Source organism: Petromyzon marinus, chromosome 34 (genome assembly GCF_048934315.1).
Source record: "Petromyzon marinus isolate PM22_M1 ecotype Great Lakes invasive population chromosome 34, UKy_Petmar_22M1.pri1.0, whole genome shotgun sequence".
In the NCBI taxonomy this organism is placed as follows: Eukaryota; Metazoa; Chordata; class Hyperoartia; order Petromyzontiformes; family Petromyzontidae; genus Petromyzon; species Petromyzon marinus.
Genome location: NC_133700.1, coordinates 9,116,645 through 9,135,748, shown reverse-complemented (window position 1 = coordinate 9,135,748; position 19,104 = coordinate 9,116,645). Strand labels below are relative to the sequence as shown.

The following is a 19,104-nucleotide window of genomic DNA, read 5'->3' as shown; positions in this document are numbered from 1 at the left end:
TGCCACGAATCTCAATGGACTTTGACCTGCTTAAATAATTGACGTCAGTCGTGCTCATCTTGTCATTATAGTCTCTATTAGCACACATTTGCACGAGATGTTTATTGGTTTTCATCCACGAACGCTCCTGGTTATTGCTTTCATTTTCCATGCACAGCTAACAAGAAGAAACATTGGAATTGATCATGCGTTTATGTGTGCGTTCCTCCTTTTCACCCTCGTATATTTCATTTAACAAGCTAACAGCAATGAGTTAACAACAATTTTTGGACTTTGACACATTATTGAACAGTTCTGGGGCCTTGAAAATTGCGGTAATTTGTAATAATTAACAAGTGCCAATTACATTTATTTATAACTGAAGTCGAGATTGCCAATTAACTTTTGACATGTTTTCCTTTTTGGCGAGCCACTTCCCTTTTTAATGTGTTCCCGTGCATTAATTAATCAGATTTTTTAACTCGAGATATGCTAACAATATACGTAGATGGTCTGTGACGAAATACCTCATCAGGTCTTGGAAGCTAAGCAGGTTTTTAGCCTGTATAGGGCTTGGATGGGCGACCACCTCTCATGAACCAAGTGTTATAGGCTGCAGTCGGGGCTACCATTGTTGTCTGTACTTGTATGCTCCCACATTTATGCTCTACACTTTCACCAACCCGCACTAACCAGTGTGGTGAGGTATGGTCATAACCCGCCACCATTCACACAGCGTGAGGAGGCCTTCATCCAGCAGTGGATTGACCAAGGCCTGTACATGTACATAGGCGAATATAAACTATTTAAATGCCATATTCTTCCAATGTTAACGTATTATATTTTAATGTAGACTTTCTATGTCAATTCAGAATTGTTCATATGACAGGTTCCTTCACATTTAACTTATCATCTGCTCATCTGCTAATGGAAAACTGTTCGTGACAATTCAAAAGTTTTATTGCCAAATGATTTCACGTTTGCCAATGTGTTGTGAGAGCCATCTGCAACTATACATCAGGAAGACAAAATAATCCATAAATGAGCAGGAGCACACATACCAGACACGTGAACCCACAATATGCGTACTCCCATGAGGCTGTGTTAAATTATGAAGGAATCAAGTTAATCTTTTCGTCCTTTGCCCAATGTTATGTCTTGAGCTCAAGCGTTCTCCATCCAGGCTGATCTTGAGCGTCTTCATTTCACCCTTTTTAGTGCCCCTCCCCCTTGCTTCTTTCGAGTTGTCAATTTTTTCATGTCAAGCATTTTTTTTTATCGTCCCTCTTCAAACATCCTTACAGAATTGACTTCGTCAAGCTTCTCGCCTCTGGCAATGTTGCACCAGTTCACACCCTTTCTCCTTTTCTGGATTGTTCTCCGACTTGCTCGTTACTCTTTCCGTACGTCAGATTTTCTCCATTCGATGCCACACTCGGAAAGGAGGGGACGTGATTATGAGTAGACACGTAGACATCTTTCTTAAGTGGGTGCCACGTACAACACTACACTCATGCTGGGGTCCTCACAAATGTCAAGTCGAATCGATATAGATATTGTTTATGCAGATTTCTTTATTTTTATTCTGTCCTATTTCCAAACGTATCCTGCACTCTCTCCCTCTACATTCTGCTCATGTGGGCAGGAATCCCCTTGCCTCTCTTGGATTCGTGAACAGTAGCCCAGAGATCTATATCTGGTTTTAGGCGAGGCTGAATTAATTACTGCTGCTGCCTCCGTTGAATTTGCGAAGTTAGCAGCAGGCTCACATCGCACGCCCCCCCGCCCCCCCCGCAGTTTGGCCAGGATCTGCCGTGGTCACACTGGGGGGGGGGGGGGGCCTCCTTCGATTTTCCACTTGTGAAGGTAGTTGACCGGCTCCGGCGTGGGCGGCTGCGCATTCCAACCGGGCCGTGTACCATCGCATCTTTTTTTGTTTGTTTTTGGGGCAGGAATCAGCAACGCTGAGTCACGACAGCCGGGCAAGGCGCCCAGCTTCAGCGTGAACTGGACGGTGGGCGACCACAGCCTGGAGGTGGTCAATGCCACCACGGGCAAGGACGACACGGGGCGGCCCTCTCGCCTCGCCAAGAACGCCTTCTTCACCCGATGGGTGCGGCTCTATGGCAAGGTGGGCTCACGTGCGTGCGCTTGTACGCGTGGAGAGCGGTGGTGTAGCGGTTAGCGCACTTGCGCTACGAACCCGGCCATGACCATAGTTCTATTCCCGCCCACGGACAACACCAGCGACGATTTATCTGAACCGGTCCTGGGCCTCTGCTAGGTCGACTCGGCCTCAAATGAGTACCTGGTGTGGTGTGTAACCATCGCCACTGGGGAGACAAAGGCGGTCGGACGTGGTGCTGGCCACCCACCCCCTCCTGTACAGTGCCAGCCTTCATAGGTGCTCACTAACAGCACTTGCCCCAACAGTCATACGGGTGGTCTGTCTTTTTGGGGATACGGGAGGCTGTTACGTAGCCTGGCACAAGCGCCCTGGTGATGTCAACCCCACTTAGTGGCAAACGGCAGCTGTTGATCTTATTGGGGGGTGTGGCAGTGTGTTGGTGAGCACACCGTGCCATGAACCCGGCGACCTGAGACTGATTTCTGGCCACGGGCAACGTTAATTGCTGGTGATGTCGAACCGATCCTGCCCCCCCCCCCCATCCCCTAGGTTGACACGGACCTTAAATGAGTGTCTTGGGCAGTTTTTAAACATTCGCACTGGGGGAGGACAAAGGTGGCTGGCTATTGGTGGTGCTGGCCACATCACCCCTGCCGGGTGCCGTTCCGGCCTTGACAGATGCTCGTAAAATTGGACTTGCCCCGGCAGCCGACACAGGCGCTGCACCACAAACTCGGTGATGTGGGTCCGTTTGCTAGCCCGTGGTGCATACCACCAGTGACAATTCAAGTCAGAACCAACCTGGCCTCTGCCTCCCCTAGGTCAACTTGACCTAAAATAAGTAGCTTTGGTGTACCAAATTTTGCATTGATGATACTATGTGGCTTGGCATGGTTCTCGCCATAATGCTCCCAGTGCACGTGTGTGCATGTTTGAAACCGCTAAACGGCTTATGCATGCGTGTGTGTTGTGTGTTTATGTTTTCACTTTTTTATTTTGCATATATAGTATGTTTTGCTTGTGCATTGCTGCATGTCTATCAATGTATTAGTTGCACGTTACTGTGTGCATTTGGTGGTGTAGTGCGGTACAAGTTTTCATTCTTGTAATTCCTTTCATGCAGACTGAAGTGAGCAAAAACTAAACGTATACCCTGACTAAAACACACCCAGACTTCCAAAAATTAGGCTGAAATTTTCGACTTCCTTCGACTACAATTAAACCTGGGCTGAATTGGCTTTGAGCTTCACTGCAATGAGACCACAACTTAAAAAATGAGTGCCACTGGGAACGACACAGACCTCAACGCAGGTAGAATTTGATTTTAGCCCGGTTAACTCGGCTTATTACTTGTGTCGTTAGCCGCACCACATGCGCGCCGCGCTTTTAAGTCCGCCCCGCGTCAGCGTGAAATAAACGCGGGCGTACGAAGCGATGCCAGCCATCGCGCTAAGTTCAGAAATACCCTTTACTGCCTTTAAAAGTTGTGTGCCGCAGGATTGGTGTGTGCCACGCTGTCTTGCCTCGTCCCCTCTCTTTCTCCTTTGCTCTGGGATTGTGGGGCTAATTGCATGCAGATAGAGCCTTCTTCCTCGGCCACGATCATGACTCGTGTACCCCCCCCCCCCCCAGCCTCTTGTTTCAGATGTTTAATAAGTTTCTGGGAGATGAAAAACGTAAAAGTTCGACTCGGTGTCGCTGTGACTTTGATACCCAAGAAAGGGGCGCCTCATTCCCCGAAACCCAATTACTAAGAGGGGCCTTTTGTGCAGCACCAGCCAGTGCTTTTGATTCGGGCGCACCTCACTTCCCACGCGCATTAATGAGCGGGCACACAAAATCGGTGGCTGCTTTACCCCACAGCTCGATAAGATAGCAAAACTCTTGAAGTGCCGCGTTGCGCAGGCATTCGTCGCGTTCTAAACGCGAGCCTAATTAAGTGTTAATTCTATTTTATTGCAGAGTTTGCTCATTAGCTGGGTCAGGTGGAATTGAAAAAAGGGCGTGCCTGGGCTGTGTGTGGCTTTGAATTTTGATACTTTTTTTTAGCTTTGTGAAGCTTTTAATGCAGCTGCTTCTGGCTTGAATGGGAATGGCTAATGCACTGACACTCCACACATAATACATTAACGGTTAAATCAATTAATTCATTCATGCCTTTAATAATTTTATGCATTTTTCCACATCAGTGCCAGACCTGGTGTGTAAGTGTCGGAGTTATTATATAATTTTTTCCCCAAACATGAATCGCAGAGGCTTGATGTTTATACAATGAGGGAAAAAAGTATTTGATCCCCTGCTGATTTTGTACGTTTGCCCACTGACAAATGATCAGTCTATAATTTTAATGGTAGGTTTATTTGAACAGTGAGAGACAGAATAACAACAACAAAATACAGAAAAACGCATGTCAAAAATGTTATAAATTGATTTGCATTTTAATGAGGGAAATAAGTAAATAAATACTTGACATTCACCTAAGGACCCTTTTTGTTCCTTTAAGACACTTGTGTAAAGTATCACTGAATAAAATTAGTGTGAATAGTTTAACCATTACCACATTGCTGATCCATGCATTACCACTTAAAGAATACATGTTTAATGCATTACAGTTTCATACATCACTACCACTGTCGCATTCAATACGTGAACACCTAATCCTTTAACACTTGATATTAATTAACATTTGATATGTCAACACTTGGTATGCCATCAATATATTTTCACTTAATACTAGTATATCACGAACACTTAATGCTTTAACAATTAAGGCATTTAACACATCAGCATGCATTACAAACACTTCAGAGCGCACAGATATATGTAAATATCTAATATATTAACACTTAATGCACCGTCTCTTAATGCCATTAACGGTACCATCATACATAACACCTGAGCACTTAATTTCACAGCGCTGCCTTTTGTGTTAGGAGCCCGATGTTAAAATTGGTTTTTGGTCATGAACTCAATTTTTCCACCAACTTTCATTACCAATTCAATGGTCTTAGGGATTGCTCTGCATAGGAGGTATTCCATTTCATCACGCACTGCCAACAATAGCCGGGACTGTTCCATTAGTTCGAGCAGGGCGCCCGCACGCTTGCCCGTCCCTAACTCTTTAAAGAGGTCACCCTTTCTCGGGATTGTATCCCCCCCCCCCCTGCTCCGTGTGAGTGATGGTACAAGCTCTGTCACTGATGATTGGTTGCCACGATGGCTGGGGGTGTGGCCACTCCTTCAAGGTTAGGCTGACATTGACCACAGTAGTTTATCAACAGTGGGGGGGGGGGTGTTTTTAAAGCCCGCTGCTCTATTTGTGTCGTTATTACTACTCGTGGTGCCCCGAGTGCAATTAGAGCCAGAGAGGAAGGATTTCCCCCAAAAACCTCGCCGTGATCGCTGGGCATTTTCCAATCAGCGGCTCGTGAATGACAGTGTGGATTGCTATTCCCATTTCCCTGGAGGTTATTAAATCCCCCCCCCCCCTCACGCCATGATGATTTATGTACATCTGCGAGCGCTGATATTTTTACACTTCAAAAACATGCTTTTTAATTGGCCGCTTAAAACAGAAATGGATAAACATGTCCTTAGAGGAAATTCCTTCATTTTGGCCTTGGTAGAAGTCATAAAATATATAATGCCCATATTCTCCTTGCTTAACATTGTGAACTTAAATATGCTTAAAATGTCACTTCTGCATTCATGTTAACCACGCCGACAGAATAGCTTCGTGACTCGCAATCTTTCCACTGGATACGGACTGAAAGAGTTTGTTCAAATTATTAAGTCGACCCAGTAATTTCGGCCAAGAGTTACCGGCGTGCTGTGTGAGGTGAGGTGGACACTAATGACAGCGTGACGGCCTTTTTAGAGCAGCCGGTTGACAGCATCAATACTGCTCTTGCTGATAATGCTGATAATGATTGTGCCATTGATGATATAATTCTGCTGATGTCAGTCGCTTAGTGTGGTTGGCATGGGCCCGAGTGCAAGATTTGACATGCCCCCCCTCCGCCCCTTTCCATCTGCCCCCCCCCCCACCCCTCATGAAGCTTGGTGCAGTTGCCCTGCCTGCATGCTCAAAAGCTACTCCACTGGCTGATACTGCTGCTTTGATACTGAAGGAAGCAGATACATTGTTTCAGTGGATATTCTTCTTGCTGATGATGATGCAGCCGGTGTAGCTGCTTGCTGCTGCCAATTATTATTGTTTGTATTCTTATTTACTTTTTACCTGTGCAGCTAAAAAGCCGCGTACCTCTGAAGCCGGAACGCCCCACGCTGTACAGTATGGCCAAGCTGGAAGTCGGCGATTATCAGCTGGCCAAGCAGCAGCTTGACCTCAGCTTCCAGGGAGCAGGACTGGGAGCCTGGATCAAAAAACCCATTGAGCAAGACCAGTTTACTGTCGCGGTGTGAGTCTGGCTGGTGGCACCTCCAGAATGAAGTGTATTGTCGAGGGAACAAAAGCAGAACCGAGGGGAAGTGAGGAGCCCTCGGTAGAGGGGGGTGAAGGATATATGGGGCGGGCAAGAGAAGAGGGTGTTTAAATAATAATACAATTTTAAGAAAAAATCATTCAATTTTACAGCATTGCCACCAAAATGTTGCAATGCAGTTTTGTGGCATCTGTTCATACATTTTATACGCTGTGTTTGATTTTATGTGGTAGAGATACCCTGCATAATTAGTAGGTGTGCAGAGATGTTGGAATTAATGTATATGTACAGTGAGGGAAAAAAGTATTTGATCCCCTGCTGATTTTGTACGTTTGCCCACTGACAAAGAAATGATCAGTCTATAATTTTAATGGTAGGTTTTTTTGAACAGTGAGAGACAGAATAACAACAACACAATCCAGAAAAACGCATGTCAAAAATGTTATAAATTGATTTGCATTTTAATGAGGGAAATAAGTATTTGACCCCTCTGCAAAACATGACTTAGTACTTGGTGGCAGAACCCTTGTTGGCAATCACAGAGGTCAGACGTTTCTTGTAGTTGGCCACCATGTTTGCACACATCTCAGGAGGGATTTTGTCCCACTCCTCTTTGCAGATCTTCTCCAAGTCATTAAGGTTTTGAGGCTGACGTTTGGCAACTCGAATCTTCAACTCCCTCCACAGATTTTGTATGGGATTAAGATCTGGAGACTGGCTAGGCTACTCCAGGACCTTAATGTGCTTCTTCTTGAGCCACTCCTTTGTTGCCTTGGCCGTGTGTTTTGGGTCATTGTGATGCTGGAATACCCATCCACGACCTATTTTCAATGCCCTGGCTGAGGGAAGGAGGTTCTCACCCAAGATTTGACGGTACATGGCCCCGTCCATCGTCCCTTTGATGCGGTGAAGTTGTCCTGTCCCCTTAGCAGAAAAACACCCCCCAAGCATAATGTTTCCACCTCCATGTTTGACGGTGGGGATGGTGTTCTTGGGGTCATCGGCAGCATTCCTCCTCCTCCAAACACGGAGAGTTGAGTTGATGCCAAAGAGCTCCATTTTGGTCTCATCTGACCACAACACTTTCACCCAGTTGTCCTCTGAATCATTCAGATGTTCATTAGCAAACTTCAGACGGGCATGTATATGTGCTTTCTTGAGCAGGGGGACCTTGCGGGTGCTGCAAGATTTCAGTCCTTCGCGGTGTAGTGTGTTGATTTAAAGCTTTCATGACTGCAGGGATTCATATACTTGGTTTTTTCGGTAAAGTCACGTAGAAGGGAAACAGCAAATTTTCTTGCTGTGGTTTTCACACCTGATGATGATTGCTTGTGTTGCAGTCGAAACGTCGTGAGAATTTTGTTTTATCTTTTTTTTATTTTGTTTCCCTTCTACGTGACTTTACCAAAAGAACCAAGAATATGGCGTAGTGTGTTACCAATTGTTTTCTTGGTGAATGGTCCCAGTTGCCTTGAGATCATTGACAAGATCCTCCCGTGTAGTTCTGGGCTGATTCCTCATCGTTCTCATGATCATTGCAACTCCACGAGGTGAGATCTTGCATGGAGCCCCAGGCCGAGGGAGATTTACAGTTCTTTTGTTTCTTCCATTTGCGAATAATTGCACCAACTGTTGTCACCTTCTCACCAAGCTGCTTGGTAATGGTCTTGTAGCCCATTCCAGCCTTGTGTAGGTCTACAATCTTGTCCCTGACATCCTTGGAGAGCTCTTTGGTCTTGGCCATGGTGGAGAGTTTGGAATCTGATGGATTGATTGCTTCTGTGGACAGGTGTCTTATACAGGTAAGCTGAGATTAGCACTCCCTTTAAGAGTGTGCTCCTAATCTCAGCTCGTTACCTGTATAAGACACCTGGGAGCCAGAAATCTTTCTGATTGAGAGGGGGTCAAATACTTATTTCCCTCATTAAAATGCAAATCAATTTATAACATTTTTTACATGCGTTTTTCTGGATTTTGTTGTTATTCTGTCTCTCACTGTTCAAATAAACCTACCATTAAAATTATAGACTGATCATTTGTCAGTGGGCAAACGTACAAAATCAGCAGGGGATCAAATATTTTTTCCCTCACTGTACGTGGGTGTCACTTCAACTTTTCGTTTAGCCCAATATGGAAATACTTTTTCACCTGTGCTCAATGTAGATTTTTAATCGTCACCTTTAAGTTTAGTCATTTGAACAGCTCCTGCTTTTTTAAAATGTACCTTTTTGTAAAAAAAAAATGTGAGCGTGTGCGTTCCGAGTTTCTCCCTTGAACCACATTCCTTTACCCCACTACCCTAATGCCCGTTTCTGCCCCAAAGACTGGCACTCACAAATACAATGATCTTGTTCCGTCATTTTAAGGTGTGTAAAGAGAGCACGGGCGTGCATTAAATCCCTATTGCTCACCTTTTTGACGAGGAAAACCAAGTGGCTGATGTGCGCAGGAGCTTGCGCTTGTTTGCTAGCGGCGTGGCTCTCTTGGTCATGGCCAGTGGCTTCGTTACATGGCAGCCGATTGCTCCTTGTTGCTCCTGTTGGGGTGTTGGTTCGGGTTGCCACCTCCGAGATACACAAAAAAACGAGACCTATCACGGGTAGAATAATACCTCACCATTCCATAAGAGGGGGATGACTTATTTGACTGCTTTGTTTTGAGTGGGTACATTATCGTGCAATGGCAAAACAAACTGAAAGTGACGATAACTTTTAATTCCCTCGGGAAGACTTCCAGATTTCCCTGAGCAGCAACCTCAACAAGAGGGCAAAACTGGAAGAAAAAAACAAGGTGGAACCTCTAGTCTGGGGTACAGCCCACACCCTCACCAGCGCCCGTTCACCAGCACCCGTTCACCAAGCTGGTCTCTCGCCTACGTTGTGCGAGTCCCAAAGCGAGCAACATAGCCAAATTCCTCTGAAAATGTAACCTTTTGTTTTATCCTGTTTGTTCAGAACTCAAAAGCCATGAGGATGATCAGGGTTTGGGCCCAATGAAAAGGGCTGTAAGTTGCACCAGTTATGCGATATGTACGTAGGGGGAAGAGATTAAATAGGTGGTATTTAAATGTCTCATCTTTTAGCCCTGCTTGCAATTCGCGTAACGTTTGCTCCCCAGCCGTGCTTGGCTGTGTCCAATGAGGCGACAGGAGACAATCTCAGCTGCTTGAAATTAATTTCAATTCCACAGCAGTTCGTGGTTGGCAATTAGTGGCCACTGGCCCTTCACTTGTCCATAAATAGAACTCACCTCCCAAATTAAAAGTTTTAATGTTGATGGCCGATTGTTTTTTAGTGCATTGTGTGCCAACTTGGCAACAATAGCCCTCCTCTTATTCGTAATCGCACTGAACCAATGAAAATTACCCGTTTTGGAAGTGTTAAAACGCAAAAGGTGAAGTGAAACTTATCTGTACGTGTGACATAGGTATATGGAATTGCACTCTGCCCATCATACTGTGGTTTTCTGAGCTCCTTTATAATGATGGCCGATCTAAGGTACACTACGTTTGTGTATATATAAAACCCATACCAAGTATATTGAATATTGGAAGATTTTAACGTTCGTTAAATTTTAACTGTGAACAAATGAACTGGAAATTTAAATGTTGACCGTATTCGTGAATATTAAGCGTTCAGAAAACTCTGCAGCACTGCCCGAGATTATAAATATTGTCCAAATAATTATGTACTCCCGAAAGCTAATCCTCTGTAAGATGGATCTTTTAAGTATTCCCCTTTCTTTCGAAAGCAAGGATGTTTTACACATTGTACATATTTGATGTATATTGCTGCATAATGAGTCCTTGCTTTACAGAACATATGGAATCTCGTTTTGCTTTGAATGAAAGGGAATAATAAATGCACCTGTGAAAAAGAATGCAAGTCGGTCAAATGCCCGCTGGGTCAAACTTTTTCCTCGCGTTTACTTTCACTGTAATCCATTAAATGCGTTGTATTTGTTTAAAGTTTTACTGCATTATATTTAAAGAGGAAATTTCATCAAATACCCCTGAGCTAATTTCCTATATTACGATGCCTTTTGGTGCTGCTATTTAATTAAATTGATAATAGCTGGTATGTTTGAAGACGTGAAACATGTTGCTGTTGTATTGGAATCCTCCCACAGTAGTCGGCATGCTTTGTAATTCAAAACCAATTTAAGTCCTCAATGTACAGGCTACCGTTAGGGCTTGCAGATCTGAACCATGGGCAACTCATTCAATGTTTTATTGGTTTGGTAGAAATACAAGTCCTTTACAACCAAATGCAGCGTCCGTGCATTTTCGTTCCGTCTCTTCTTCAGTCCAACCAAAGCAGTCACCTCAACACCACTGGGCCACAAGGCTCTCTCGCACGCATAAAGTGCTCCACAATAAGCATGCATTGTAAAATTACTTGTAGCTTCACAGCGAACGGCACGCGGGATAGATATATATTACGCGATCAATGCTGGCGCCCAACGCGTTCGCACAAAACGCGTCGTCACTTTCCATGGGGCGCGCGCGCGCAAAGGCAATTCGATTATCCTTTAATTGGCCAAGGTAGTGGGGGGGGGACGCGAAGTGCTCTTAATCGGGACAGGCACACAGCGCTTGCTCGCTTTGCCCATTAATGAACGGCAAACAGGATCCGCTAAAGACACTAAGTGGTGGTGGTGGTGCTTTCTGGGCGGATGTCCATTCCGTGCTGGAGAAATGGGTGGCTCCATTAATCTTAATTTACATCGCCGTAAAAATAAACGTGTATAGTTAAGCTGCACACACAACTCCCACGCAATACACACTTGCAAGGCTAAACACTATAGTGACAAAGGACCTTTACTCGTAATAATTTTACACTTAAGCATGGTAGTATCTAATGAACAGCATTGGTTTTTGGAGACGTGATGCAGCACCTTTTTCTTGCGGGAGTTGGTACACAAACAAGCAGGGTTTCTTGCCACCAACCTCATTCGATTAAGTCCCGAGGAAATTAGCATCGCAAAAACATTGACACCAACGCAGTTTAATATTTACAGAATTAAGCCAAACACTTACCCAAAGCTGCCCTGCCCACAAGCTCATCTTCATCGGCAACTACCCTCGAAAGGATGCGGCTTATTTGTCATGTCGGCATGGATCGGTGTTTAAAGGTAAGCTCTATGTACATGTAACAGCTGTGGAGACATTGAGTACAAATGGAAGATTTTTCAATGTCGTTCCCTCTTCCCATTTCTGCTCATTTTAAAGCGTATTGTGGATCAGATTTGCTTTTTCCCCATGTGTAAAAACGGTGCCGAACTGCCACACGAGGGGCGCTTAATCCTTCACGTCGGTGTGCAAGAGGATAACATTCAATGTAAAATGCAGAGGGCCAGTGATGCATAAGGGGACGGATGCAATCGCACATTCAAAGGGGACATCACATTGTTATCGCAACAGGTCACGGGATGCATAACCAACCCCATGCATCCAAACCAGACTCCCCCCCCCCCCCAACCCACCTTTAATGCGGGCGCGTAAACACGAGCAGGGACAACCTTGGTGATATAGTTATATCTTATTCAACTATTGGCAAGCCGCCACACTTGCGAATAAATATTAATGCTACTTTGTACATAAACTTTGCGTTGTGTGCATGCGATAGCACGCGCCATTATATATATTCCGACTCGTTCACCAGCTTAAACAGCCACACAACCCCGTCTTCCTGCAGTTGGTGGAATAGCATGCTCAATGCATTCACTATATGGGATGTACAATAGAACTATCAAAACATCACAAAAATAACCAAACCTCAAGAAGTTTAAATCTTCATTGAAAGCTTTCTTGCCTGCAGGAATTCATATTCTTTGGGTCTTTCGGTAAAGCCACGTAGATAGAAAAAAGATCACGTCGTTTCGATTGCAACACAAGCAATCGTCAGACATTTAGAATGCTTGTGTAGTGATCGAAACGTGATATATTTTTTTTTACATGGATTTACCGAAAGACCCAAAGAATATGAACTCAACAAGTTTATCGTCTAAAATGTTCTAAACTGTTGCACTAAACTGGTTTATTTTTATGTCATGAGCAAACGGCAATGATGAATTCTTTAACAATGCATTTTTTGTTAACCGAATACTACCTTCATTTGTTTACATTATACTCTTCAATTAAGAGCATGGATAATGTTTATATTGCGCTGATATGTGGCCGAGATGTGCTCCGATAACGGCACTTAAAATAGAAATCCCACTTGAAAAGAACAAATCCACGAAGTGCTGCAAGTGAATTTTACGACAGAACATTGGCCAACGCGTTACCACTACATCGAATGCAACGCTATTCTTACCGAGACAGTAAATGCTCGCGTTTCCACAATTGCAACACCATAGTAGCAAGTGTCTGTGCTTTAGAAAAATTAATTTCTGAAAATTAAATACCCATCTGCCATCCTGAAAAATGTGACTACGGAAGGCAATTCTCCTTTCAGAATAGATTTGAAATTCAGCTTGTAACTGGATGGTAATATCTCACTTGACATTACTTTATTATATATTATTAAATACTTTATAATACATCATAAAGTATTTAAGATTAGAGAAAATAACAAACGTGATGTTTTCAACCAATATTGAACAAGTGACTTACAGGCTTGCCCACCCAATAACGTATGAAATCTTTGAATATAAACAGTAGAGTAAATAGTCCGCTTCTGCAAGACCTTCCGATGAGAGATTTGCCATGAAAGGTGGATTAAGATGAGCGTAGGGGATGAGATATCATCGGACTTCCCAAGAAACAAGTCCGTGTGTGTCTGTGAAGAGTTTGCACACACACCAAATATTAGATGGCCGATGATACTTGTCACATTTTTCAAACAATTAAATCCACACCTTGCCCTGTCCCGTGCCCTCCCCCACCCCCGAAGCTATTCAATGAACAGTCACAATTCAAAAATCATATGCCTCAATTGCCCCTATGGGTAAACGAGCATGATAATAACCTGAAGGTAACGTTCGCATATTATTAGCAGAAACGTTAGTCGGAATTCCACGCCCATTTCTTTGCGTTTTATCGCAGGTGTTCAAAAATGACTGATGAATTGCTCCAAGCCGAACCACTCACTTCACAGAATCGAGTCTCTCGCACCGCAGCTTTCAAAATGTGCTGCACTTCACCGTGCTTTAAGTTCTGGCCCCGTGTGTGATCACCACCGTAGCGATGCCGCATCGGGATGAGATAGATGCGGTTCAATCAATGCTCCTCGGCCTGTGTGCCATAGGTGCGCTTCCCCGGGGTGGGGTGGGATGAGAGGAGGTTTGGTTGTCTGGTCGGATGCCCACGAGTGCACACGCGCGGCCCAACGGATCCCAGTGGAGTGACAATTAGTGAAGCCCGTGCTGCCGTGACGAAAATGTGAAGTGAAAGACAGCCCACGTGGACTCACAAGGAGATGGATTGCCAGCTTGGCGGTAAGCGTTCAACAACTTGCTTTTGAGTGAAAGAGAACCCATTGGGTGCATCCATTATTTGGCGAAAGGTTGGATTTGCAGCCAGTTGGGCCAATAAAGCCAGTTAGGTTAGATTTTTTTTGACGATTGGGTGAACTGCACCTAATTCGATGCAACAGTTGTTGCTCTCTCCGTTTTAATTGCTGCAAGATGTTCACTAAAATGAGCAGTTTTTTTTACTTAAATGTGTTAAAATTATACCACCACATTGCAATATGTACCGAATTAGTCAAATGTATTGTGGACTCGCGCATATGTGGTGTGTGGGTGTTCCGCCTTAAATATACAGCATCAATAAGAGAGTTTATGGAAATGTACTGGTAACTACACGGGCGGTCTGGACACACAGAACGTGGGCAAATTATCTAAGGGGCACTGCCTCATCAGTAATGCAGACACCAGCTAGTATGCCACACTGCTCTATATGCTAATTACAACTGCTTTAAAGTTAAGTTTGTATGCGGCTTAAATTAACGGCCCCTGACTTGTGCACTTCTGTTAATTTTAATGCGACCCAAGTTCCGAGCGTGATTTTCTTTGAAGAAATTATACTTTTCCCAACGGCGTTTTATGATGCGATTCAACACTCACAAGGACCCACATTTAAAGACGATGGAAAATGTGCAGTAAGCGCAAAAAAACCTCATCTCCACAAATAAACTGGATGCCGTTGCAACAACCGTTAATAAACTAAGACAGAAGAGGCTGCCTCTGTCGGTGTGCGGTTGATGCTACGGAGCCTTTTTCTCTTGAATCAGGGCAGTGGTGTTGATGTTCCAGCCCAGTGCTTGCCGGTCAAAGCCACAGGTGAACAGATTGCAGGTGCTGTTCTCCTCACTCCACACGGCGCTGCAAACCATTCGACGATGGCCCTGCACAGGTTGGGGGGGGGGGGAATAAACTTTAACATTCAGGGCAAAAAACGGGCACACAGACGCTACAAAGCTGTAGCACTGACAAGCTACGACGCCGGAGGATTTCATTTGCATCAAAGCCAATCCTGCCATTCACTGGTGTGTGAACCAGTTTCATGCTCTGCCCAGTCTTACAGAGTGGTTTACCAGGCAGTGTGTATGCTTATGAAAAGTGTTCCCTGTGTCCACACCCATACTGCCAAAATATTTTTTTTTTTTGTTGTTTGCATTCCATTTGGCTACCTAAAATGGCAGGTGGCTTACTGCTGGCAACAAGTTTAGCACAAATGCATCTCGGTCGCTAGGAAATTGACCGTGGTTCCACTCGTGAGGGATTTACAAAGAGTCTGCGCTTCAGCCAATTTTCATAAAGTCACATGAAGCCTTATCATAATTGCAACTTCTTAGCCAGTCAACCGCTTGCTCACGCACTCAATACTCATTGCCAGGGTAGGAGAAAAAGGTGGTAAAACGATGCATCCTCACACTTTAAACCATTGGGTGTGCAACCTTTTCCAAGCATGAACCACACTGGAATTGGGAATCTCCTAGCTCCCACGGGCTGTCACGTTCATAAGCCGGACATCACGATATCCTGTTTGCGGTGAACAGCCCCAACAGACTTTGCTCAGCGATCATGTACCCGTGGTGCTCGCCGGGTTATTAAAAAAAAACATGCCACACCCTGCAGGTTGTACACCCCTTCTTTAAACCATCAGTGGCAGTTACTTACTTCATTGGTCAAGGGTCAACCCAGTCTGTGTTTTTGCCCACTACACTTGCCATGGGGATGAGGCATTAATTGGAGTGGGGAAGGATATGAAACCCTGTCTACGTAAGTTTTCATTTGCAGGCAAGGATGGGCTTTGAGCAGTGTGGGTTGCAAGTGAAACTATGAAAGCTGTGCTGCCAAAATGTGACAATCAAGCAGCCGTTAATTGCCGGGTTTTGTTTTTCAAATAGCAGTGGTCACACTGCCACGTGCAGGGGCATGCCGCTGTGTCCGTGTGACGGTGAACATGAGTCCTGCCAGTCTGACGCCGTTCACTACTCTACAGCTTTATTCCACAATATCACCCCCCCCCCCCCCACACACACATCCACCACGACTGCACTGCTGTAAGCACAAAGCACCAACGGTAACACGAGAAGCCTTTCCCAGAATTTTCATTTTGACAGAAGACACAAACCGAGTTATTTTCAAGCGAGACGAGCAGACTAAATGCCTTCTCAGCACTCTGGTTGGTGTCATTAACAGACCATCTATTGGTTACGCGCAGGCCAGGGCTGTGACCTGCCGCTTGTTAAAAGCATGCAGCTGCTCAATAATTAAGACGCGGCAAAATGTGAAGAGTACGGCTCTAATCGCGCCTAATCATACATTTAGAAGCCACACGGTATAAGTACATGGTGCTTAAGAACACCTTGCATGTGTATAAGTCGAGGTCATTGCTTTACTTCGGGAGAAATTCAAAAATCTGCAAAATCTGTGGCTGTGAGAAATTCGGATTCTTTTACAGTTCAGAAAAAAAACACTGCCAGTGATTATTATATCCCCTGCTGGCTACTCTGGGAATCGCACTCATAATGCTGTTTACCCAAACGATTTAGACTTAGAACATACAAATTAATTACATCTTTCCACTTTTAAATCTTACACAACACTTTTCGCTTGACAATAAATTACTTCGATTGCCCCATGTTATCGGAATATTTTCCACACTTGTTTATGATTTGCAATATTTAAAAATGTTGCAATCGTTATTTTAAATTTGCACAAACGCACCCTGTTCGTTCCAGTCTCTATGGCGAGATACTGGTCTCAACGGGCTCCAGAACTGAACATAAAATATTCATCACGATGATAAAAACGTAAGACAAAACGCCAACTTGTTTGACGAGTTATTCCTTCACTTAAAACACGTCGTACACATGGCACACCTTGCACGCACAAGCACACACATGCGCATCACATTCACCAGCAGTGCTGTTGGGCACCAGAAACTATCCTCACCCATAACTCTTAACTATGCTTTGCATCCACAACAATAGTCCTACAACAAATCCTATGAACAAATACCAAACCCCAGATGTACTCTAAGGGGCCATCCATTTAGTACGTACGCATAGGAAATGGGGGGGGGGAGGGGGGGTGAAGCCTCGATAATAATTTGTCTACATTGGCCTTCAAATTAGTTAAGATAGTCCGGTGGTGGACTGTTTGCTTAAACACGTTCATATTATTAATCCTTGATCGTTTCTGCGTGGATTAAATGGATGGCCCCTAACCCTACCCCTAACCCAAATGACACTACCCAACCAGACCCTAGCCCTAACACGACACAGGTCATACAGTTCCGAGTGCTGACCTATAGAGTCAGCGGCCTACCTAAAATCCTATTCACACTATGGTATTAATCCCATCTGTACCTTTAACCAAACACTTAACCCTAACCCCAAACTTTCATGAAACTACCCAACCAGATCCTATCCCTAACCGTACACAAGCCAAACTACCACTAGAGCTGACCCTATCCCAGCCCATAACCAGAGCCACCATCTCTGGCTCTTAACCCAGCCTGCTTTCACACTTTTCAATTAAATTTTACTTCAGGTGATCACAGGGCATGGGAACCGTAAAGCAGTTGGCTCTGCCACACCTCTGATTAGAGACTATTCAGCTGTGACAGCAACGGCAACAGTTTTAGTTTTGACGGCACCGTTGATAACCTACGTGAATTAACACTTCCACCATGCGTGCACTTATATGTGCCATGAGCATATTCCCAATAGCAGGGTTCTTCAACAAATCTACTAAGGATGGATACAGCAAAGAGGTGACTGTGAAAATGGATGCAATGCAACCGACACACAGAAGATGGACGAGAAAGACCGAGGAGGACCAGATGGGGAGACCTGGCAGAATAAAATCTAACAATGCCAACAAGAGAAGGCCGCAAAAGATTCAAAGAAATGAAGGCAACTCGTGCTGATTGCACACGTGAAAACACTAATGACGACGTCGATGATAATGATCATCATCATCATAATCACCCGAAGTGAAAAGTGAAAAAAGGAGTGAAAAGGGCAATTAGGGGATGGGTAAAATCATAAGAGGTGAATCACACTCGCTAATGATCATCATCGTTATTATTACTCTTACCTGCCGGTTGCTCCTTGGCAACCGAGCCAGGCGAACGCCAGACATGTCAAACAGACGCACGTGCCTGTTGTCGTGAGGAAGCGCAATGATCTTGTGCGTGGGTGACACACTGAGCCTGAGAGGTGGGATCAGGTTAAACAGACCACAGGAGGGACATCAACATTTTATAAATACGGATGCAAACAAAATAGGATCAATATATGTACAGCCCTTTGTCAATTCGTTGCTGGACGATGGCTGTGCTTGGGCTGTGCAGAGATCATGGGGGTTATTTGACCATATGTCATCACGTTGATCAGTGTCGGTTGGTGAAAGGGGAGCATAGACGTGGGAGCATAGAAGTACAGTTCAACATATTTTCTAGCAGCACGGCCCTCTGCTGCTGATCATGTAGCCCCGCAGCATACAACAACCCGTTTGCACATGTAAATAGCTCATCCAGTTTCAACCCCGCTTATCTTCCGAGAACGGATGCATTCTGGGTGATAAAATCGTCGTAGGAAATAAATATAGCTTAATAAAAAAAATCTTGCTGAAATTCATAGCCATTCTGACATTCAATTCAAGTAACCACAACGTAACACATTTTCAGCTGCTCCACGATTCATGCCCATTCAATCAGTTTAAGTAAAATTGTGATTGATTATATCATTGTCATGTGTATTCACAATGTCCCTAGTCTAAAGATAACTCAAGACAACTAATCATCCCAGCGCCTCAGGCAACCATTAATTTTCTACACGACTTCAACGTGCTCTCAGCTCCTGCACACAGGTATCATCCCAAACAGTCATGGAGTCCCAGTTGCACTGGGACTCCATGACCCAGTTTGTAAGTGACCGCCCCCCCCCTCTGTCCATGCATGTGTTTACCCAGTAAAGACTATACAAATGCCAATTCATTGACGACCTTTCCAGGGCCTGTGCACAGCTGTGTTTGGAAACGACGTATAAGCTACGGAAACTGAATAACGTCGAAAAAAAAGAGGCATGAAAC

General features: G+C 44.5%; 2 protein-coding genes across 13 annotated transcripts in view; one reads left to right on the top strand and one right to left on the bottom strand.

Annotated features, from left to right (window-relative positions):
• Window positions 1-10,819, top strand: part of LOC116948680 (double-stranded RNA-specific editase 1-like) — a 106,121-nt gene extending 95,302 nt beyond the window's left edge. For all 6 annotated transcript variants that reach the window (XM_032965609.2, XM_032965610.2, XM_032965611.2 and 3 more), the window contains 2 exons: window positions 1,932-2,110; window positions 6,356-10,819. In XM_032965609.2, coding sequence (XP_032821500.1) covers window positions 1,932-2,110; window positions 6,356-6,532 — 356 coding nt within the window. In that variant the 3' untranslated portion in view covers window positions 6,533-10,819. The remainder of the gene's footprint in view (window positions 1-1,931; window positions 2,111-6,355) is intronic.
• Window positions 10,766-19,104, bottom strand: part of WDR37 (WD repeat domain 37) — a 48,937-nt gene continuing 40,598 nt past the window's right edge. For all 7 annotated transcript variants that reach the window (XM_032965616.2, XM_032965617.2, XM_032965615.2 and 4 more), the window contains 2 exons: window positions 18,109-18,223; window positions 10,766-14,903 (listed from right to left, as the gene is read on the bottom strand). In XM_032965616.2, the coding sequence (XP_032821507.1) occupies window positions 14,763-14,903; window positions 18,109-18,223 (256 nt within the window). In that variant the 3' untranslated portion in view covers window positions 10,766-14,762. The remainder of the gene's footprint in view (window positions 14,904-18,108; window positions 18,224-19,104) is intronic.